A 23,806-nucleotide genomic window follows, 5' to 3' on the forward strand; every position below is an offset into this window, starting at 1 on the left:
AGCAACTAACTGTTACGAAGTCAATAAAGAATGAAACTGGACGGACCACCCGGCCTCGACCTAGGCACCAGAAATGACCACGGCAAACCCAGCCCTGTCGAACCTGTAAAGTCCTCCTTACGAACATCTGGGGGCTTGTGCCAAAGTTGGGAGAGCTGTCCCACAGACTAGTCAAGCAACAGCCTGACATAGTCATACTCACAGAATCATACCTTACAGACAATGTCCCAGACACCTCCATCACTATCCCCAGATACGTCCTGTCCCATCGGCAGGACAGGCCGAGCAGAGGTGGCGGCACAGTAGTATACCGTCGGGAGGGAGTTGCCCTGGGAGTCCTCAACATTGACTTCGGACCCCTTGAAGTCTCATGGCATCTGATCAAACATGGGCAAGGAAACCTCCTGCTAATTACCATCAACCATCCTCTCTCAGCTGATGAATCAGTACTTCTCCATGTTGAATACCACTTGGTGGCAAGGGCACAGAATGTACTCTGGATGGGGGACTTCAATGTCCATCACCAAGAGTGGCTCAGCAGCACCACAACTGACCGAGCTGGCCGAGTCCTAAAGGACATAGCTGCTAGACTGGGCTGGTGACGGAACCAACAATAGGGAAAAATATACTTGACCTCGTCCTCACCAATCTGCCTGCCGCAGATGCATCTGTCCATGAAGGTATTGGTAGGAGTTACCACCGCACACTCCTTGTGGCGGCAAAGTCCCGCCTTCACGCTGAGGATACCCTCCATCGTGTTGTGTGGCACTATCACCTTGCTAAATGGGATAGATTTCGAACAGATCTAGCATTGCAAAACTGGGCATCCGTGAGGCACTGTGAGCCATCCGCAGCAGCAGAATTGTACTCGACCACAATCTGTAATCTCATGGCCCGGCATATCCCCCACTCTACCATTACCATTATGCTGGGAGACCATCTCTGGTTCATTGAAGAGTGCAGGAGGACATGCCAGGAGTAGCACCAGGCATACCTCAAAATGAGGTGTCAACCTGGTGAAGCTAAGAGCCAGGACTATTTGCGTGCCAAACTGTGTAAGCAGCATGCGATAGAGCTAAGCAATCCCATAAGCAACGATCAGATCTAAGCTCTGCAGTCCTGCCACGTCCAGCCGTGAATGGTGGTGGACAATTAAACAAGTAGCTGGAGGAGGTGGTTCCGCAAATATCCCCATTCTCAATGATGGGGGAGCCCAGCACATGAGTGCAAAAGACAAGGCTGAAGCATTTGCAATAATCTTCAGCCAGAAGTGCTGGGTTGATGATTCATCTTGGCCTCCTCCTGAGGTCCCCAGCATCACAGATGCCAGACTTCAGCCAATTCGATTCACTCCATGTGATGTCAAGAAATGACTGAAGGCAATGGATACTGCAAAGGCTATGGGTCCTGACAATATTCCGGCAATAATACTGAAGACCTGTGCTCCAGAATTTGCTGTGCTCCTAGCCAAGCTGTTCCAGTACAACTGCAACACTGGCATCTATCTGGCAATGTGGAAAATTGTCCAGGTATGTCCGATACACAAAAAGCAGGACAAGTCCAACCCGGCCAGTTACCGCCCCATCAGTCTACTCTCAATCATCAGTAAAGTGACGGAAGGTGTCATCAACAGTGCTATGAAGCGGCACTTGCTTAGCATTAACCTGCTCAGTGACGCTCAGTTTGGGTTCTGCCAGGGTGACTCCGCTCCTGACCTCATTACAGCCTTGGTTCAAACATGGACGAAAGAGCTGAACTCGTGAGGTGAGAGTGACTGCCCTTGACATCAAGGCAGCATTTGACCAAGTATGGCATCAAGGAGCCTTAGCAAAACTGGAATCAATGGGAATCGGGGAAAACTGTCTGCTGATTGGAGTCGTACCTAGTACAAAGGAAGATGGTTGTGGTTGTTGGAGGTCAATCATCTCAGCTCCAGGACATTACTGCAGGAGTTCCTCAGGGTACTATCCTAGGCCCAACCATCTTCAGCTGTTTCATAAATGACCTTCCTTCAGTCATAAGGTCAGAAGTGGGGATGTTCGCTGATGATTGCACGATGTTCAGCACCGTTTGCGACGACTCAGATACTGAAGCAGTCCAGGTAGAAATGCAGCAAGACCTGGACAATATCCAGGCTTGGGCTGATAAGTGGAAAGTATATTCGCGCCACGCAAGTGCCAGGCAATGACCATCTCCAACAAGAGAGAATCTAACAATCTCCCCATGACATTCAATGGCATTACCACTGCTGAATTCCCCCACTATCAACATTATGGGGGTTACCATTGACCAGAAACTGAACTGGAGTAGCCATATAAATACCGTGGCTACAAGAGCAGGTCAGAGGCTAGGAATCCTGCAGCGAGTAACCTCCTGACTCCCCAAATCCTGACCACCATCTACAAGGCACAAATCAGGAGTGTGATGGAATACTCTCCACTTGCTGGGATGGGAGCAGTTCCAACAACACTCAAGAAGCTCGACACCATCCAGGACAAAGTGGCCCGCTTGATTGGCACCCCATCCACAAACATTCACTCCCTTGACCACCAATGCACAGTTGCAGCAGTGTGTACCATCTACAAGATGCACTGCAGCAATGCACCAAGGCTCCTTAGACAGCACCTTCCAAACCTGCGACCTCTACCACTAGAAGGACAAGGGTAGCAGCAAATGCATGGGAACACCACCACCTGCAAGTTCCCCTCCAAGCCCCACGGCATCCTGACTTGGAACTATATCACTGTTCCTTCACTGTTGCTGGACCAATGTCCTGGAACTCCCTTCCTAACAGCACTGTGGGTGTACCTACCCCACATAGACTGCAACGGTTCAAGAAGGCAGCTCACCACCACCACCTCAAGGGCAATTAGGGATGGGCAATAAATGCTAGCCAACCAACGCCCACATCCCATGAATGAATTAAAAAAAAAATAATTTGCAAGAATACCAATGTAAGGGAAGGCAACAAGTTTATACTGTATGAGAAGAGAGTACTGATTGGTTGGCAAGTGGACTCTGGTAGACGTGTTGCCATAGAGAATGCACCAGTTTATGGTGACTGACAGTTAACTGCCAAGCTTTGTTTGAAATTTAAACCAGGCAGCTTGACTCTGGTCAAGGCATTAATGATCTGCGGTAAGCATGTCTGCAGTAAGTTTCTGCAGCTCGAGGAGCTTTGGCTCAGAGTCAGTGAGCTGGAGGCCAAGCTACAGATGTTGCGATGCATGAGGGAGGGGGTAAGTTACTTGGACATTTTATTCCAGAAGGCAGTCACACCCCATAGGATAGGGTGTTCTGATTTGGTCAGTGGTCAGGGGCAGGAGGATGTGACTGCGAGTGAGGCAGGTAAGGGGATCGAGAAGTCAGGAGTGGGGGAGCCTCAGTCCTTGCATTTGTCCAACAGGTTTGAGGTTCTTTCAGTTTGTATGGATGAGAGCAGGGTGGATGAGCAAACTGACCATAGCACCATGGTACAGGAAACCATTCAAGCGGACGGAGTAAATAGGAATGTAGTGGTTGTAGGGGACAGTATAGTAAGGGGGATAGACACTGTTCTCTGCAGCCAAGAGCGAGTGTCCAGAAGGCTGTGTTGCCTGCCCGGTACCAGGGTTCAGGACATCTGTTCAGCGCTGGAGAGGAACTTGCAGTGGGAGGGGGAGGATCCAGTTGTCGTGGTCCACGTGGGTACCAATGACATCGATCGGACTAGGAAAGAGGTTCTGCATTGGGAGTATGAGCAGCTAGGGGCTAAATTAAAAAGCAGAACTTCAAAGGTAATGATTTCTGGGTTATTACCTGAGCCACGAGCAAATTGACATAGGGTGAATAAGATTAGACGGGTTAAATGTGTGGCTCAAGCATTGGTGTGGGGGAAATGGGTTTCGATTCATGGGCCACTCGCAGGAGTTGTACTGTTGGGATGGTCTACACCTGAACTGTGCTGGGACCAGTATTCTGATGAGTCATATAACAAGGACAGTAAAGAGGGCTTTAAACTAAATAGTGGGGGTGAGGGATCAAATGAGGGAAGTTGTGATAATTTAAGGAGAGAGAAGAAAGCAAGATAGCAATAAGGAAAATTATAATCAGGGTGTGTACAAACCCGGGAGTGAACCAACAGATAAGATTAGAGGTTGTGAACTAACAGAGTTAGGGGAAGGGTTTGGGAGACGTGAGATTTAGAAATCCACAGAGAAAGGCCAAGGCATCGGAACAGTTTGGCATTGTGGGTAAGATAAGCAGAATAGGACAGGAAGGGACAGAGAGTTGAACAGAAATTGTACGTCAGCAAATAAGGTCATTGAAGGGAATAGAAGCAAAAAAAATTAAGTTATAGGTTCTATATCTGAATACGCAAAGCATCTGCAATAAGATAGATGAACTAGTGGCACAAATAGAGGTACATGATTTAGATCCAATCGCCATTACAGAGACATGGTTACATGGTGATCAAGGGTAGAAAATAAATATTCCAAGGTACACACTGTTTTGGAAAGACAGACAGAATAACAAAGGAGGAGGGGGTAGCACTGATGGCAAAGGATGACGAGGGCATTCGTGAGAAAGGATCTGGCCTCAGAAGATCATGAAATAGAATCAGTATGGGTGGAAATGAGGAAAAGCAAGAATCAGAAAACAGTAGTGGGAGTAGTTTATAGGCCCCCCTGACAGTAGTTATACCGTTGGACAGAGCATTAAGCAATAAATTATCGGAGCTTGTAACAAAGGCAATGTAATAAATGTGGGGGACTTTAATCTTCATATAGACTGGGACAGTGAAATTGACAGGAGTGGTCTGGAAGATGAATTTGTTGAATGTTTTCAGGACAGTTCCTTGGAGCAATACATTGTGGAGCCAACTAGGGATAAAGCTATCTTAGATCTAGTATTGTGTAATCAAGCAGGATTAATTAGCAATGTCATAGTAAAAGATCCACTGGGAAACAGTGATCATAATACCATTGAATTCCATGTTAAGTTTGAAAGTGACATGCTCCAATCACAAACAAGAATCTTAAACTTAAACAAAGCCAATTATGTAGGCATGAGGGGAGAACTGGCTAAGGTAAATTGGGTAAATAGACTAAAAGGTATGGGGGTAAATGAACAGTGAGAAAGCTTTAAAGAAACAATTCAAAATGTTCAACAAACATACATTCCTTCGAAAAACAAAAACTCAACCAGAAAGACCCATCCATGGCTCATTCAGGAAGTTAAAGATAGTATTAGATTAAAAGAAGAGGCTTATAATGTTCCAAAAAAAGAGCATCAAGTCCGAGGATTGGGAGTGTTTTAGAAACCAGCAAAGGGTTACCAAAAGGTTGATTTATAAAAAGGAATGAGAGTAAACTAGTCAGTAATTTAAAAAAAAAGATTGTGAGCTTTTATAGGTATATCAAAAGGAAGAGGAAACGTTGGTCCCTTAGCAGCAGGTTCACTAGATTGGTCCCTAAGATGAGGGGGTTCTCCTATGAGAGACAAAGTAAATTGGGTTTGTATTCTCTGAAGTTTAGAAGAATGAGAGGTGATCTCATTGAAACATGTAAGATTCTAAAGGGGCTGGATAGAGTAGACACTGAGGTTATTTCCGCTGGTTGGGAAATCTAAAACATGGGGCACAGTCTCAGGATCAGGAGCCGATCATTTAGGACTGAGATGGGGAGAAATTACTTCACTCAAAGGGTTGTGACACTTTGGAATTCTCTACCCCAAAGGGTTGTGGATGCTGTATGGTTGAATACATTTAAGGCTGGGATAGACAGATTTTTGGTCTCTCAGGGAATCAAGGGTTATGGCGAGTGGGCAGAAAAGTGGAGTTGAATCCTAAGATCAGCCATGATCATTTTGAATGGTGAAGCAGGCTTGATGGGCTATATGGTCTAATCGTCCTCCTATTTCTTGTGTTCTTGTGCAATGCACAGTTAAAGAAGTCCATGACTAACACATTCATCCCAGGACTAAAACTCCTTGTGAATTGGTTTGGATATATCATTATCTTCATCCTCTTCCTCAGAATTCTCTTTGCCATGTGTCATTTTAAGGATCTTACCTCTTCGTTTTGGGCAGTTCACTGCATAATGATACTTTGTGTTACACCTGAAGGACGTATTAACTGTTCTTGGGCATTCCTGGGATTCATTTGCCTATTATTTCTGTTCCCATCTGTCTTCTGCTGTAATAGCCAGATCTGCTAAAGGTGCTTTCATCCTTATTTTGCCCGTCCTTCCATTGTATTGCTGTTTGTGCTCATTTCAAAATCTGGCAATCATTGAGTCTTCTATTTTTTGTGTCCGCTCATAATGTTCCATTTGTTCCATGAAGGAAATGATTGTTTCCCCAGAAATTTTTTCAAGGCAGCGAACATCTGATCCAACAGGGTTCCTTCTGTGAGAATTGAATGTTAGTTAGAGCCAGGAGCCAGTCCATATGAGATACCTTAGTAGTATCCAATAATTTAAATGCTAGAACTGATCCAGGAATCCCCAAATTTCATTGAATCAATCTTTTATACAATCTTTAAAGTTCATGATATAGTCAATGGAATGACCATCCTCTTCCCTCCTCTTAGCCACTCGCTCCTAGGTCGCCCCGTCACCCCTCGAGGTCCACCTTGCTTCTTTGAGCGGCGTGCGGAGAACAATCGAATGTGGGAGCAAGTGGCCGAGAGGAGGAAAGTGGCGCAGCCTGGAGCTAGCGACTGGAGGGTGGGGGGGGGGGAAGTGGGAAACAAGTGGCCGGAGAGTGGGGCGGCTGGAGGGGAGGGCGGGAAGCGAAGAACGGGGAACAATCAGTCGAGGGGAGGTTGGGGAGCTGTGGCAAGGTCTGGGGTGAGTTGCTGAGGGGGGGGGGGGGGGGTGGAAACGGCGAGGCTGCAGTGAGTGCTTAAGGGAAGGCAGCGGGAAGCCAGTACTGAGAAGGTGGACACAGGAGGGACCAATAGAGAGCAGCGCAATGGCAGGAGGGAGCGGGGGATCTTTGGGGGTGGGATGGAGGCAGTGATGGCAGCCATTGAGGGGATTTTCGGGTTGAAGTTGTTCTGCTGTGATAAATTGAGCAGTGCCATCTTTAATCCTGGCAGTTGCCTGAATGTCACAAACTGACGTTTCAGTGGAAGAGGCTGCATTCGTGCATGTGCTAGTACCACGTTGCCTAATGGTTGCATTGTCAGCAAAAGGAGCCTTTTTTTATTTCATGGGATATGGGCCTTGCTGGCTAGGGCAGCATTTATTGCCCACCCCGAATTGCTGTCAGCTGCCTTATTGAACCACTGCAGTCCATGTGGTGTAGGTACACACACATTGCTGTTAGGAAGGGAGGTCCAGGATATTGACCCATGACAGTAAAGGAATCACGATATAGTTCCAAGTCATGATGGTGTGCCACTTGGAGGGAACATGCAGGTGGTGGTGTTCCCATGCATCTGCTGCCCTTGTTCTTCTAGGTGGTGGAAGGTGCTGTTGAAGGAGCCTTGGTGAGTTGTTGCGGTGCATCTTGTAGGTGGTACACACTGCTGCCACTGTCCGGTGGTGGAGAGAGTGAATGTTTAAGGTGGTGGATGGGGTGCCAATAAAGCGGGCCACTTTGTCCGGGATGGTGTTGAGCTGCTTGTGTTGTTGGAGTTGCACCCATCCAGGAAAGTGGAGAGTATTCCATCACACTTCTGACTTGTGCCTTGTAGATGATGGACAGGCTTTGAGGAGTCAGGAGGTGAGTTACTTGCTGCAGAATTCCCAGCCTTTGACCTGCTCTTGTAGCCACAGTACTACATGGCTGGTCCAGTTCAGTTTCTGGTCAATGGTAACCCCCAGGATGTTTGTTTATTTTAATTAGAGATACAGCACTGAAACAGGCCCTTCGGCCCACTGAGTCTATGCCGACCATCAACCATCCATTTATACTAATCCTACATTAATCCCATTACCCTCTCACATCCCTACCTTCCCTCAATTCCCCTACCACCTACCTATACTACGGGCAATTTATAATGGCCAATTTACCTATCAACCTGCAAGTGTTTGGCTGTGGGAGGAAACCGGAGCACCCGGCGAAAACCCACACGGTCCAGGGAGAACTTGCAAACTCCTCACAGGCAGTACCTAGAATCGAACTCGGGTCGCTGGAGCTGTGAGGCTGTGGTGCTAACCACTGCGCCACTGTGCCGCCCACATGATGGGGATTCAGTGATGGTAATGCCATTGAATGTCAAAGGGAGATGGTTGGATTCTCTCGTTGGGCATTGCCTGGCACAAATGTAACTTGCTGCTTATCAGCCCAAGCCTGAATGTTGTCCAGGTCTTGCTGCATATGAACACGGACTGCTTCAATCTCTGAGGAGTCGCAAATGGTGATAAACATTGTGCAATCATCATTGAACATCCCCACTTCTGACCTTATGATAGAGCGAAGGTCATTGATGAAGCTGAAGATGGTTGGGCCTAGGACACTACCCTGAGGAACTCCTGCGATGAAGTCCAGTGTCTGAGATGATTGACCTCCAACAACCACAAGTATCTTCCTTTGTAATAGATATGACTCCAATCAGTGGAGAGTTTTCCCCCTGATTCCCATTGACTCCAGTTTTGCTAGGGCTCCTTGATGCCATACTCACTCAATTGCTGCCTTGATGCCAAGGGCAGTCACTCTCACCTCACCGCTTGAGTTCAGCTCTTTTGTCCATGTTTGAACCAAGGCTGTAATGCAGTCAGCAGCTGAGAGGTCCTGGCGGAACCCAATCTGAGCGTCAGGTTGTTGCTGAGCAAGTGCTGCTTGTTAGCACTGCCAATGACATGTTCCGTTACTTTACTGATGATCGAGAGTAGACTGATGGGGCAATAATTGGCTGGATTGGATTTGTCCTGCTTTTTGTGTGCAGGACATACCTGGACAATTTTCCACATTGTCGGGTTGATGCCAGTGTTGTAGTTCTACTGGAACAGCTTGGCTGGAGGCGCAGCCTAAAGGCCAGCTCGGGTCTGCAAATGAAACCCAACCCGAGCCTGACAGAACCACATCCGAGCCCGACCCAGCCAGAGTCCTTTCATTTTTTCCGCGACCGACCCGAACATCAGTTAACCTACCTTCTGTTTTTCACTTTGTTGCATATCGGCACAAGCTTATATAACTGTAACAAAACCACTTTTCAAGTCCAAAAGGTACATTAACATTGGAGCCACTTACCGGAGGTGGTGATAAAGCGTGTCCGACCTGGCCCGACCCAAGCCCGAATGCGGGACCCGGAAGTGCAACCATACCCGACCCGAATCCGACACGTTGGGTCCCGTCAGGTTCGGGTTGGGTAGCTGGCCTTTAGCGCAGCCAGTTCTGGAGCACAAATTTTCAGTACTATTGCAGGAATATTCTCAGGGCCCATAGCCTTTGCAGTATCCAGTGCCTTCATCTGTTTCTTGATATCAAGTGGAGTGAATCAAATTGGCTGAAGACTGGCATCTGTGATGCTGGGGACCTTTTGGAGGAGGCCGAGATGGGTCATCCACTCAGCACTTCTGGCTGAAGATGGTTGCAGATGCTTCAGCCTTGTCTTTTGCACAGATGTGCTGGGCTCCCCCATCATTGAGGATGGGGATATTTGTGGAGCCTTCTCCTCCTGTCCACCACCATTCACGGCTGGATGTGGCAGGATTGCAGAGCTTAGACCTGATCTGTTGGTTGTGGGATCACTTAGCTGTGTCTACTGCATGCTGCTTCCACTGTTTGGCATGCATGTAGTCCATGATTTGGTCCATGCATGAACCAGATTTAATCCCCTGGCTTGATGGTAATGGTAGAGTGGGGGCTATGCCGGGCCATGAGGTTACAGATTGTGTTTGAATACAGTTCTGCTACTGCTGGTGGTCCACAGTGCCTTATGGATGCCAAGTTTTGAGTTGCTTGATGTGTTAGATATCTATCCCATTTAGCACGGTAGTAGTGCCACACAACACGATGTGGCAACGTGAAGACGGGGGTTCATCTCTACAAGGACTGTGTGGGGGTCACTCCTACCAGTACTGTCATGGATAGATGCACCTGCAACAGGTAGATTGGCGAGGACAAGGTCAAGTAGGTTTTTCCCTCTTCTTGGCTCCCTCACCGCCTGCTGCAGACCCAGTCTAGCAGCTATGTCCTTTAGGACTTGGCCAGCTCGGTCAGTAGTGGTGCTGTCGAGCCACTCTTGGTGATGGATATTGAAGTCCTCCACCCAGAGTAAATTCTGTTCCCTTGCTGCCCTCAGTGCTTCTTCCACGTGGCGTTCAACCTGGAGAAGTACTGATTCATCAGCTGAGGGGGGTGGGCGGGGGTGCGGGGCGGTAGGTGGTAATCAGTAGGAGGTTTCCTTGCCCATGTTTGACCTGATGCCATGAGACTTCATGGGGTCTGAAGTCAATTTTGAGGACTCCCAGGGCAACTCCTTCCCGACAGTGTACCAATGTGCCATCCCCGCTGGTGAGTTTGTCTTGTCGGTGGGACAGGACATATCAGGGATGGTGATAGTGGTGTCTGGGACGTTGTAAAGTATGATTCCTTGAGTATGAATGTTTCAGGCTGTTGCTTGACTAGTCTGTGGGACAGCTCTCCTAATTTTGGCACATGCCCCCAGATGTTAGTAACGACTTTGCAGGTTTGACAGGGCTGGGTCTGCCATTGTCGTTTCCAGTGCCTAGGTCGATGCCGAGTGGTCCGTCCGATTTCATTCCTTTTAGACTTTTCTGTAGCGGTTTGGTACAACTGAGTGGCTTGCTAGGCCATTTCAGAGGGCATTTAAGAGTAAACCACATTGCTATGGGTCTGGAGTCACATGTAGGCCAGACCAGGTAAGGACAGCAGATTTCCTTCCCTAAAGGGCATTGGTGAACCAGATGGGTTTTTTCAACAGGACCCTGTTTGAAAGGTTATTTATCTGAAAAGTTAACTCTATTTTTCTCTTCGACATGCTGCCTGACCTGCTGAATATTTACAGCATTTTCTGTTTTTATTTAATCCCAGTTTTTGTCTCTGTCTACTGAAAGGGCACAAATGAATCCCCAGTTAATACCCACCACCTGCAGACAATTAACATACAATTAACAAATCCCTCTGTGTATTAATTTCCATCCTTCAAGCAATAGCATCAATCAGCTTAATTGATCTTGTTGGCTGTTTGTGGGATCTTCCTGTGTCCAAATTGGCTGCTGTTTTTGTCTCCATAATAACAGTGACAACACTTCAGGGCTAGTTAATTGGCTATGAAGTGCTTTAGGTTATCCTAAGCATCTGAAAGGTCCGATATAAATGTTAGTTTTTCTTGTTAACTATTAATCTTTTAAATGTGGTGGTATTTCCATCTTCCCCCATTTTTCTCCATTCTTCATGGAAGTTCATAGCATAGGAGGAGGCCACACACCATGGTTGCAGTGTGTACAGTCTACTGGGTGCACCACAGCATCTCACCAATGCTTTTTCAGCTCCTCCCAAACTCATGACCTCCACCACTTAGAAGGAGATGGGGAGCAAGTGTATGGGAACACCATCGCCTCGAAATTCCCCTCCAAGTCACTCACCATCCCAACTTGTGTTCTGTTTCAAAGATTCCTCCATCATTGATGGATCAAAATCCCGGAACTCCCTACTTCTCAGCTGTTTGAGAGTATCTTCACCACATGGACTGCAGCGGTTCAAGAAGGCTCACTACAATGTGGGATGGGTAATAAATTTCTGGCCTTGTCGGTGACACGGACATCCTGAGAATGAAAACTGTGATTCAAAAGTTTTTTTGCTTTGCCATTAAAACATACAATGATGTCTGGCTCAGTTAATCCTTCTGGCAAAGCCTTTCATGCGCCAAACAAGTCTGTGCATAAAGAAATTCACTGAGTCCTCCTCTGCACACACTAATTGATACCTCATCACTCATTCCCTGACCTGTGGAAATAGGTTTTCTCTATTCACCGTATCTAAACCCTTCATAACTTAAAAAAAACTTTTAAATTTCCTCTTAACTTTGCTGCATTGAAAGTAGTCCCAGTATCCTCATGTCTGTCTGAAGAACGATATTCTGATTCCTGGTATAAGCCTTGTGCCACACAGGGAAATCTGTCTGTTTCCAAATCTCAACGACTGAGTTTTTGAAGCTCAGGAAGGGATCCATATTTCACTATCATTTGCCTTCAGTGTCTCTGAATCAGTAAGACTTCCTTTCTCCTGTCTCTGTCTTAATCTGATTGTGGATCCTATCTCTGGAGCTGGGGAGGCTCCCTGCCAAGTTCCTGCTAGACACTGTGTCACCCCTAAGATGCTCTTAACTCATGAAGTGACAAGAAGGATCCACGATTCCACCTAGCACCTTGCCCGGTTAAGGGGTGTGGGGAAGGATCTAATAGTTTTGTACATTTTATGGCGCTTCCACTTCCATTTAAATGTGTTTTGTGCTTTTTTATATTTGTATAGACAACCTCAAAAAGCGAGAGCAACTGCAAGAACTTCAAGTGCCCTCACTGCAGTCGAATGTTCCGAGGCTCCAGCTACCTGCGTTTGCACATTAAAGCACATTTAGGTAAGTGCGTGAGCCACACACTCATGTTACTGCCTCTTGTACTCAATTGTTTATTTATAGTGACGTGGGTTATAGTTTCTTCCTCATCTCAACAACAACTTGCATTTATATAGCACCTTTAACATGGTAAAATGTCCCAAGTCACTTCACAGGAGCAATGATAAGATACAGTTTGACACTGAATTGCATACAAAGATATTAGGACAGGTAACCAAAAGCTTGATCAAAGAGTTAGGTTTTAAGGACTGTGTGAAAAGAGGAGAGGGAGGTGGAGAGATTTAAGGAGGGAATTCTAGAATTTAGGGCCTAGGCAGCTGAAGGCACAGCCTCCAGTGTTGGAGTAAGCAAAATCGGGAGTAATGCAAGAGGCCAGAGTTGGGGGAATGTGGAGGGTCTCCCAAATATACACTTCAAATCAACTCAGTAGAATCTTGAAATACAGAACGAGACCATTAGATCCAATAATCCCATTCCTTCTTCATTGATCAGTCCCACCTTCTCACCATGTCTCTCAATCCCTTCTGTCTACTTTCTGATGAGCCCATCAGTGCAGCTTTCTGCTAGTCAATGTGTGCGTGCTGCCCTTACCAGATGTGCTGGTTTGGACATTACAGAATAGGCCAGTCGCTGTCTTCCTCTCATGTAGTTTGTCTACAAACACAGTTGTTACCTACTTTGCTTCATAGCTAGTCCATTGGCAGCCAGATTCCATGCATCATATCTGAGATATGATGCAAGTGAGTGCTTCTGTCCTGCATTAACCACAATCATGTTGAATGACGGAGCAGGCTTGAAGGGCCGAATGGCCGCCTCATCTGTTTTGTATGTTTTTATTATGTTCTTATTACTGAGTATGATTGTTAGGTTATGCTGCCTTATTGTGTTTGTGTTTGGCAAGCTCACAACACACTGACCCTACATGAGAGAGAGTGTAGAGAGCACTAACCTTGCAGCACATTCGGAGCTCAGTGTTGTTTTATTGTGGAACATGTTGCCTTTCAGAGTGGATTAGCGTGTGTTCTCAGCAAATTTAACTTTATTTAACTTTATAATTTAAGTTGATGGAGGATCAATGCACTGATCCTATATAACAGTCAGTGTAGAGGCAGTGAGAAATCACTGACTTTACATAGGAGACATTGTGGAACATTTTGTCTTTCAGAGTGGACAGTTCTGGCTGAGTTTAATATGGTGGTAAAAGGGAAACTAGTCTCTAAGCACACAATCCCATTGATGATTCTCAATTTCAGATCATAGGAGATGTGGATCTTCTGAAGATGGCTTTCTGCCTTGACCATGAGTAGAAAGGGTTGGGGAAGAGCCCAAGCTTCAATGGTCTCTGTTATTGGGCTGTGCAGTGTGACACTCTGCCTGCATTTGTGCAGAGATTTTCTAAGCCTGGCGTGTGTTTTTCCAGGTTACAAGCCCCACAGGTGTGAGTTGTGCGAGAAGGAGTTTATGACGGCCTACATTCTGAGGAAGCACCTGGAGTCGCACTACAATGAGCGGCGCTTCAAATGTGGGGAGTGCGGCAAGCTATACAAGAGCATTGCCCACGTAAAGGAGCACATGAGGGCACATTCAGATGATCGGCCGTATCCATGCCCAAAATGTGGAAAAAGATACAAAACCAAGGTCAGAGAAAGAGCACAATGACAGGATGAGCCTATAAACCGGTACCGTGTCATGTTTAACTATTGCTGCGTGGGAAAGAAAGACTTGCGTTTTTACAGTGATTTTCTTGGCCAAGGATGTCCCAAAGCCAATAAAGTACTTTGGAAGTGTAGTCACTGTTGTAATGTAAAAAACATGGCAGCCAATTCACAGCAATGTGATGATAACTGTATAATCTGTTTGTGATGCTGGTTGAGGATTGGCCAGGATTCTGTGGTGAACTCCACTGTTCTTCAGAATAGTACCATGGGATCTTTTACATCTTATTTGAAAGATGGCATCTACAATAGAGCAGCACTCCCTCAGTACTGCACTGGGAGTGTCAGCCTAGATTTTGTGCTCCAGTCTGAACTGGGATTTGAACCCACAACTCAAGACTCAAAAGTGAGAGAGCTACCCACTGAACCACAACTGGCACCTGTATAGGCATCAGATAAATTGACTGAGGCTGCCTCAACCGAGAACGGGCCTGATCATGACTGCCCACCTTATATGAGAACATCGGGAAATTCCATCTGCGCTAATGATTTGCTTCTGTTTTGATATTTTGTGTGAGCGCAGCCATATGGAATATAAGTTTCAGCCTCTGGATGGAGTACTGGAGGCAACATCCCTGATGTCATTCAAGAGGTAGTTAGATGGTGTAATAGATGATCAAACACTTATATGGAGCGGTCAGCTAGATGAACCAAACGGCCTTCCTTTTTTGTATAGTCCTTGTATAATTGTGGCAAATAATATGATTTAACAGTGTAGAACCAGGATGTTAATGAGTTAAGAAATGTTATACTTCATAGTACATGGGTTTAATGAGTGCAGCATTGCAGTACACCTGTCTCCTGCACATTTGATTGTAGAGCTGTTACTTTACATTCTGATTCTAGCCCAGTCTCTCTGTCCACTTGATTGTGGATCTATCTGGATATATTTTCTTATCATGGGTGTTTCTGTGCTGTTGACTGTCATCCGTTCTTTTTGTACATTCCAGTCACAGCTCTGTTTCTGTACATTTGGTTGTAGCCCTATTCTATCTCTAGTTTCTGATTACAGTGCTGTCTCTATAATAGCACATTCTCTTCATTCTGATTGCATCTATATACTGATCATAGTCGTGTCACCCAGAACATTTAATCATAGTCTTGTATCGCTGCATTCCAGTTGTAGCCCTCTCTCTAATTTGGATTAAGCCCTTTCTGTCTGTACGTTAGCCATAGCCCAGTGTCTTTCTACATTACATGGTAACCTTTCATGTTCACAATTGATCGTAGCCCTATCTCTGCCTTCACTCTGACTGGAGCTCTGACTTTGTGTTCTGATTGTTGCCTTTCTCTATGTTCTGACTATGATAGGTGGATGTAAAAGATCCCATGGCACTATTTCAAAGAAGAGCAGGGGATTTATCCCCAGTATCCTGGCCAATATTTATTCTTCAATTAACAACATTAAAAAAACAGGTTATCTGGTCGTAATCACATTGTTTGTGGGAGTTTGCTGTACACAAATTGGATGTGTGTTTCCTACATTACAACAGTAACTACAATTCAGAAGTATTTAAATGGCTGTAAAGTGCTTTGGGGGCGTACTGAGGTTGTGAAAGGCACTATATAAATTCAAGTCTTTATTTTCTATGTACATTCAGTGGTGACTGTGTGCAGTACAGAGAGATGTCTTTACGGTTTTGATATCTAATGGCCGTAACTTTTTCCCAGAATGCACAACAAGTTCACTTGAGGACACACTCCGAGGACAAGCCGTTTGCATGTGACTATTGTACCCGGGCGTTCAGAGAGAAGGGCTCCCTCATCCGACATGTGCGGCTCCACACAGGAGAGAAGCCGTTCATTTGCTACAAATGTGGCCGAGGCTTTGCTGAACATGGGACCCTCAATCGACATTTACGTGCCAAAGGTGGGTGTGAAGCCAGTGGGCACCTGGTGGGAATGGAGGGCATCACTGGGTGGGATTGGAATTTAGCAATCTGTGCCTGCCATTTGCTTTCACATTTGTTGTTCTTAAGTTCCTGTCACTATTTTTAATAACAGATATTTGCATTTATATGGTGCCTTTAACATATTAAGAAGCTTTATAGGAGTGTAATCAGACAAAAGTTGACATGTGGAGATTTTAGGACATGTGACCAAAAGCTTGGTCAAAGAGGTAGGTTTCAAGGAGGTCCTAAAGGAGGAGAAATAAGAAAAGAGTTAGGGAGCTTTTGGGAGGGAATTCAAGAATTTAAGGACTAGACAGCTGAAGGCCAGTGTTTTTGCTGGGAGCTGCTGAAACCTCCTGTTAATATCCTGGAATCTGGTGAGGAGGGAAGAGACAGAGAGTAGGGATAATGGGTATGTACTCCAGTTGGCAGGATGTGACTAGTGGTGTCCTCCAGGGATCTGTATTGGGTGCTCAGTTTTCCACTATCATTATTCATGAAGAAATATAGAGCTGACAACACAAAGTTAGATGCTGTAGTAAATGATGTAGACGGGAGCAGAAATTTGCCAATGGACATTGATAGGCTAAACTATGGCACATGAAGTTCAATGTGGGAATGTATGAGATCTTCCACTTTGAACCTAAAAAAGATAGCTTGGGGTATTTTCTAAATGTTGAGAGGCTAGGAACTGTGGAGGAGCGGAATGATTTTGGGATCCAAGTACAGAAATTACGAAAAACTAGTGGGAAGGCGGTGGCATAGTGGTAATGTCAGTGGATGAGCAAATTAGATGCCCAGGCTAATCCCACCATGTCAATTAAAAAAAAAAGCTAGTCTTGGTAATGGTGACCATGAAACCATTGCCGATTGTCGTAAAAACCTATCTAGTTCCCTAATGTCCTTTTAAGGACGGAAATCTGTTGTCCTTATCTGGTCTGGCCTACATGTGCCTCCAGAACCACAAAACTGTGCTTGACTATTAAATGCCCTCTGAAATGACCTAGCAAGCCACTCAGTTGTACCAAACTTCTACAGAAACTTGTAAAAGGAATGAAACTGGACTAACCACCTGGCATTGACCTAGGCACTGGAAACGTCAATGGCACACTCAGCCCGGTTGACCCTGCAAAGTCCTCCTTACTAACATTTGACGGCTTGTGCCAAAATTGAGAGAGCTGCCCACAGACTAGTCAAGCAGCATATAAGATCCTGAGGGGTCTTGACAAGGTGGTTGTGGAAAGGATGTTTCCCCTTGTGGGAGAATCTAGAACTAGGGGGTCACTGTTTAAAAATAAGGGGTCGCCCATTTAACAAAGAACAAAGAACAGTAAAGCACAGGAACGGGCCATTCGGCCCTCCAAGCCTGCGCCGATCTTGATGCCTGCCTAAACTAAAACCTTCTGCATTTCCGGGGACCGTTCCCCTCTATTCCCATCCTATTCATCTATTTGTCAAGATGCCTCTTAAATGTCGCTATCGTACCTGCTTCCACCACCTCCCCCGGCAGCAAGTTAAGACAGAAATGATGAGAAATTTTTTCTTTCAGAGGGTCATGAGTCTTTGGCATTCTCTTCCTCAAAAGGCAGTGGAAGCAGTCTTTGAATATTTTTAAGGCAGAGGAAGATAGATTCTTGGTAAGCAAGAGGGTGAAAGGTTATCGGGGGTAGGTGGAAATGTGGAGTAGTCAGTTCAGTCATGAGCTTATTGAAAGGCGGAGCAGGCTCGAAAGGCTGAGTGGCCTATTCCTGCTCCTAATTCGTATATTCATATGTATCATACTCACAGAATCATACCTTACAGACAATGTCCCGGACACCACCATCACCAACCCTGGGCAGACCAACCAGAGGGGGCGGCACAGTGGTATGCAGTCAGGAGGGAGTTGCCCTGGGCGTCCTCAACATTGACTCCGGACCTCATGAAGTCTCATGGCATCAGGTCAAACATGGGCAAGGAAACCTTCTGCTGTTTACCACTTACCGCCCTCCCTCAGCTGATGAATCTGTACTTCTCCAGGTTGAACACCATTTGGAAGAAGCACTGAGGGTGGTAAGGGCACAGAATGTACTCTGGATGGGGGACAATGCCCATCACCAAGAGTGGCTCAGTAGCACCACTACTGACTGAGCTGGCCAAGTCCTAAAGGACATAGCTGCTAGACTGGGTGTGCGGCAGGTGAGGGAGCCAACAAGAGGGAAAAACCTACTTGACCTCGTCCTCGCCAATCTACCTGTCGCAAATGCATCTGTCCATGACAGTATTGGTAGGAGTGACCAACAAAGAACAGTACAGCACAGGAACAGGCCATTCGGCCCTCCAAGCCTGCGCCGATCTTGATGCCTGTCTCAACTAAAACCTTCTGCACTTCCGGGGTCCATATCCCTCTATTCCCATCCTTTTCATGTATTTGTCCAGATGCCTCTTCAACGTCGCTATCATACCTGCTTCCACCACCTCCCCTGGCAGCATGTTCCAGGCACTCACCACCCTCTGTGTAAAGAACTTGCCTTGCACATCCCCTCTAAACTTTTCCCCTTGCGCCTTGGCACAGTGGCATAGTGGTTAGCACCGCAGCCTCACAGCTCCAGCGACCCGGGTTCAATTCTGGGTACTGCCTGTGTGGAGTTTGCAAGTTCTCCCTGTGTCTGCTTGGGTTTCCTCCGGGTGCTCCGTTTTCCTCCCACATGCCAAAGACTTGCAGTTGATAGGTTAATTGGCCATTATAAATTGCCCCTAGTATAGGTAGGTGGTAGGGAAATATAGGGACAGGTGGGGATGTGGCAGGAATATGGAATTAGTGTAGGATTAGTATAAATGGGTGGTTGATGGTCGGCACAGACTCGGTGGGCCGAAGGGCCTGTTTCAGTGCTGTATCTCTAAAACTAAAAAAAAACTATGTCCCCTAGTAAATGACTCTTCCACCCTGGGAAAAAGCTTCAGACTATCCACTCTGCCCATGCCACTCAACTTTGTAAACCTCTATCATGTTGCCCCTCCACCTCCATTGTTCCAGTGAAAACAATTCATGTTTATCCAACCTCTCCTCATAGCTAATACCCTCCAGACAAGGCAACATCCTGGTAAACCTCTTCTGTACCCTCTCCAAAGCCTCCACATCCTTCTGGTAGTGTGGCGACCCGAATTGCACGCAATATTCTAAGTGTGGCCTAACTAAGGTTCTGTACAGCTGCAGCATGACTTGCAAATTTTTATACTCTATGCCCCGACCGATGAAGGCAAGCATGCCGTATGCCTTCTTGACTACCTTATCCACCTGCGTTGCCATTTTGTGATCTGTGGACCTGTACGCCCAGATCTCTCTGCCTGTCAATACTCCTAAGGGTTCTGCCATTTACTGTATACTTCCCACCTGTATTAGACCTTCCAAAATGCATTACCTCACATTTGTCCGAATTAAACTCCATCTGCCATTTCTCCGCCCAAGTCTCCAACCGATCTATATCCTGCTGTATCCTCTGACAATCCTTATCACTATCCGCAACTCCTCCAACCTTTGTGTTGTCCACAAACTTACTAATCAGACCAGCTACATTTTCCTCCAAATCATTTATATATACTACAAACAGCAAAGGTCCCAGCACTGATCCCTGCGGAACACCACTAGTAACATCTCTCCATTCAGAAAAGCACCCTTCCACTGCTACCCTCTGTCTTCTATGACCGAGCCAGTTCTGTATCCATCTTGCCAGCTCACCTCTGATCCCGTGTAACTTCACCTTTTTGTATCAGTCTGCCATGAGGGATCTTGTCAAAGGCTTTACTGAAGTCCATGTAGACAACATCCACTGCCCTTCCTTCATCAATCATCTTCGTCACTTCTTCAAAAAAACTCAATCAAGTTAGTGAGATACAACCTCCCCTTCACAAAACCATGCTGCCTCTTGCTAATAAGTTCATTTGTTTCCAAATGGGAGTAAATCCTGTCTCGAAGAATCCTCTCCAATAATTTCCCTACCACTGACGTAAGGCTCACTGGCCTATAATTTCCTGGATTATCCTTACCACCCTTCTTAAACAAAGGAACAACATTGGCTATTCTCCAGTCCTCTGGGACCTCACCTGTAGCCAATGAGGATACAAAGATTTCTGTCAAGGCCCCAGCAATTTCTTCCCTTGCCTCCCTCAGTATTCTGGGGTCGATCCCATCAGGCCCTGGGGACTTATCTACCTTAATGCTTTTCAAGACGCCCAACACCACCACCTTTTTGATATCGACATGACCCAGACTATCTACACTCCCTTCCCTAGACTCATCATCCACCAAGTCCTTCTCTTTGGTGAATACTGATGCAAAGTACTCATTTAGTACCTCGCCCATTTCCTCTGGCTCCATGCATAGATTCCCTCCTCTGTCCTTGAATGGGCCAACCCTTTCCCTGGCTACCCTCTTGCTCTTTATGTACGTATAAAAAGCCTTGGAATTCTCCTTAATCCTGTTTGCCAATGACTTTTCATGACCCCTTTTAGTCTTCCTGTCTCCTTGCTTAAGTTCCTTCCTACTTTCTTTATATTCCTCAAGGGCTCCGTCTGTTCCCAGCCTTCTAGCCCTTATAAATGCTTCCTTTTTCTTTTTGACTCGGCTCACAATATCCCTTGTTTTCCAAGGTTCCCGAAACTTGCCAAACTTATCTTCCTTCCTCACAGAACATGCCGGTTCTGGATTCTAATCAACTGACGTTTGAAGACTCCCACAGGTCAGATGTTTATTTTCCCTCAAACAGCTGCCCCCAATCTAAATTCTTCAGTTCCTGCCTAATATTGTTATAATTAGCCTTCCCCCAATTTAGCACGTTCACCCGAGGACTACTCTTATCCTTATCCACAAGTACCTTAAAACTTATGGAATTATGGTCACTGTTCCCGAAATGCTCCCCTACTGAAACTTTAACCACCTGGCCGGGCTCATTTCCCAATACCAGGTCCAGTACAGCCCCTTCCCTAGTTGGACTATCTACATATTGTTTCAAGAAGCCTTCCTGGATGCTCCTTACAAATTCTGCCCCATCCAAGCCCCCAGCACTAAGTGAGTCCCAGTCAATATAGGGGAAGTTAAAATCACCCACCACTACAACCCTGTTGCTTTTACATCTTTCCACAATCTGTCTACATATCTGTTCCTCTACCTCCCGCTGGCTGTTGGGAGGCCTGCAGTAAACCCCCAACATTGTGACTGCACCCTTCCTATTCCTGAGCTCTAACCATATTGCCTCGCTGCATGACCCCTCCGAGGTGTCCTCCCGCAGTACAGCTGTGATATTCTCCTTAACCGGTAATGCAACTCCCCCACCGCTTTTACATCCCCCTCTATCCCGCCTGAAGCTTCTAAATCCCGGAACGTTTAAGCTGCCAATCCTGTCCTTCCCTCAACCAAGTCTCTGTAATAGCAACAACATCATAGTTCCAAGTACTAATCCAAGCTCTAAGTTCATCTTCCTTACCTGTTCTACTTCTCGCATTGAAACAAATGCACTTCAGACCACCAGTCCCACTGTGCTCAGCAACATCTCCCTGCCTGCTCTTCCTCTTAGTCTTACTGGCCTTATTTACTAGATCCCCCTCAGTTACTTCACCTGCTCTGGTTCCCATCCCCCTGCCACACTAGTTTAAACCCTCCCGAGTGACGCTGGCAAACCTCGCAGCCAGGATATTTGTGCCCCTCCAGTTTAGATGCAACCCGTCCTTCTTGTACAGGTCCCACCTGTCCCAGAAGAGATCCCAATGATCCAGATATCTGAAACCCTCCCTCCTACACCAGCTGTTCAGCCACGTGTTTAGCTGCACTATCTTCCTATTTCTACCCTCACTGGCACGTGGCACAGGGAGTAATTCCGAGATTACAACCCTAGAGGTCCTGTTTTTTAACTTACTACCTAACTCCCTGAACTACCCCTGCAGGACCTCGTCACTCTTCCTGCCTATGTCGTTAGTACCAATGTGTACCACAACCTCTGGCTGTTTACCTTCCCCCTTCAGAATGCCCCCTGCCCGTTCAGAGCCATCCTTGACCCTGGTACCAGGGAGGCAACATACCATCCTGGAGTCTCTTTCACATCCACAGAAGCGCCTGTCTGTGCCCCTGACTATAGAGTCCCCTATAACTATTGCTCTTCTGTTCTTTGTCCCTCCCTGCTGAACATCAGAGCCAGCTGTGGTGCCACTGCTCTGGCTGCTGCTGTTATTTTTCGCTGATAATGCATCCCCCCAACAGTATCTAAAACAGTATACTTGTTAGAGAGAGGGATAGCCACAGGGGATTCCTGCACTGACTACCTGCCCCTTCTAGCGGTCACCCATCTATCTGCCTGCACCTTGGGTGTAACCACGTCTCTAAAACTCCTGTCTATGATGCTTTCCGCCACCTGCATGCTCCTAAGTGCATCCAATTGCTGCTCCAACCGATCCATGCGGTCTGTGAGGAGCTGCAATTGGGTACATTTCCTGCAGATGTAGTGGTCCGGAACGCTGGAAAAACAGTGCAAAGGAGGTCCGTTTACTTCATTACAATCATGAGTTGCCTCACAACCCTTCCATTTTACATTTGTCATGCCAATTACATTTTAACATTTTACAGCAAAAGAAAATTTTCCCGATACAGTTCGAGGCGTTTCCCATGGATCCAGCCCCTCAGTTCAGCTTGGTGAGGGGACCTTACACTGTGGTCTTTCCCCATTGAGCCTTTGCTGCGGCTGCCCCAAGCTTTAGTGCGTCCCTCAGCACGTAGTCCTGGACCTTGGAATGTGCCAGTCTGCAACATTCGGTGGTGGACAACTCTTTGCGCTGGAAGACCAGCAAGTTTCGGGCAGACCAAAGGGCGTCTTTCACCGAATTGATAGTCCTCCAGCAGCAGTTGATGTTTGCCTCGGTGTGTGTCCCTGGGAACAGCCCGTAGAGCACAGACTCCTGTGTTACAGAGCTGCTTGGGATGAACCTCGACAAAAACCACTGCATCTCTTTCCACACCTGCTTTGCAAGGACACATTCCAGGAGGAGGTGGGCAACCGTCTCTTCCCCACCACAGCCATCGCGGGGGCATTGCGTGGAGGAAGGATCTGACGGGGAGGGCCCTTCTCACCACCAGCCAAGCTACATCTTGGTGCTTGTTTGAAAGTTCTGGTGATGAGGCATTCCGCCAAATGACTTTGGCGGTCTGCTCGGGGAACCATCCGACAGGATCCCCTGTCTCCTATTCCCGTAGGGCCTTGAGGACATTCCGTGCAGACCACTGCCTGATGGATCGGTGGTCAAAGGAGTTTTCCCGCAGAAACTGCTCCACGAAGGATAGGTGGTACAGCACAGTCCAGCTGCATGGAGCGTTCCACGGCAATGTGACCAGGCCCATCCTTCGCAACACCGGGGACAGATAGAACCTCAGCACGTAGTGACACTTGGAGTTTGCATACTGGAGGTCTACACACAGCTTGATGTAGCCGCACACGAAGGTGGTCATCAGGATGAGGGCCACGTTGGGCACATTTTGCCTGCACTTATCCAGAGGTTTGAACATCGTGTCCCTCCGGACCCGGTCCATTTTAGATCCCCAGATGAAGCGGAAAATGGCTCGGGTGACCGCCACAGCGCAAGAGTGGGGTATGGGCCAGACCTGCGCCACGTACAGCAACAACGTGAGCGCCTTGCACCTGATGACC

The 23,806-nt window shown here is 46.8% G+C and overlaps 1 protein-coding gene across 1 annotated transcript in view; it reads left to right on the plus strand.

Annotated features, from left to right (window-relative positions):
• e4f1 (E4F transcription factor 1) overlaps positions 1-23,806 on the plus strand; it is a 76,230-nt gene that overhangs the window by 39,588 nt on the left and 12,836 nt on the right. Inside the window, exons 9-11 of the mRNA XM_068055980.1 lie at positions 12,427-12,532; positions 13,950-14,167; positions 15,916-16,114. Of these exons, the coding sequence (XP_067912081.1) occupies positions 12,427-12,532; positions 13,950-14,167; positions 15,916-16,114 (523 nt within the window). The remainder of the gene's footprint in view (positions 1-12,426; positions 12,533-13,949; positions 14,168-15,915; positions 16,115-23,806) is intronic.

This window comes from Heterodontus francisci, chromosome 24, assembly GCF_036365525.1.
Source record: "Heterodontus francisci isolate sHetFra1 chromosome 24, sHetFra1.hap1, whole genome shotgun sequence".
In the NCBI taxonomy this organism is placed as follows: Eukaryota; Metazoa; Chordata; class Chondrichthyes; order Heterodontiformes; family Heterodontidae; genus Heterodontus; species Heterodontus francisci.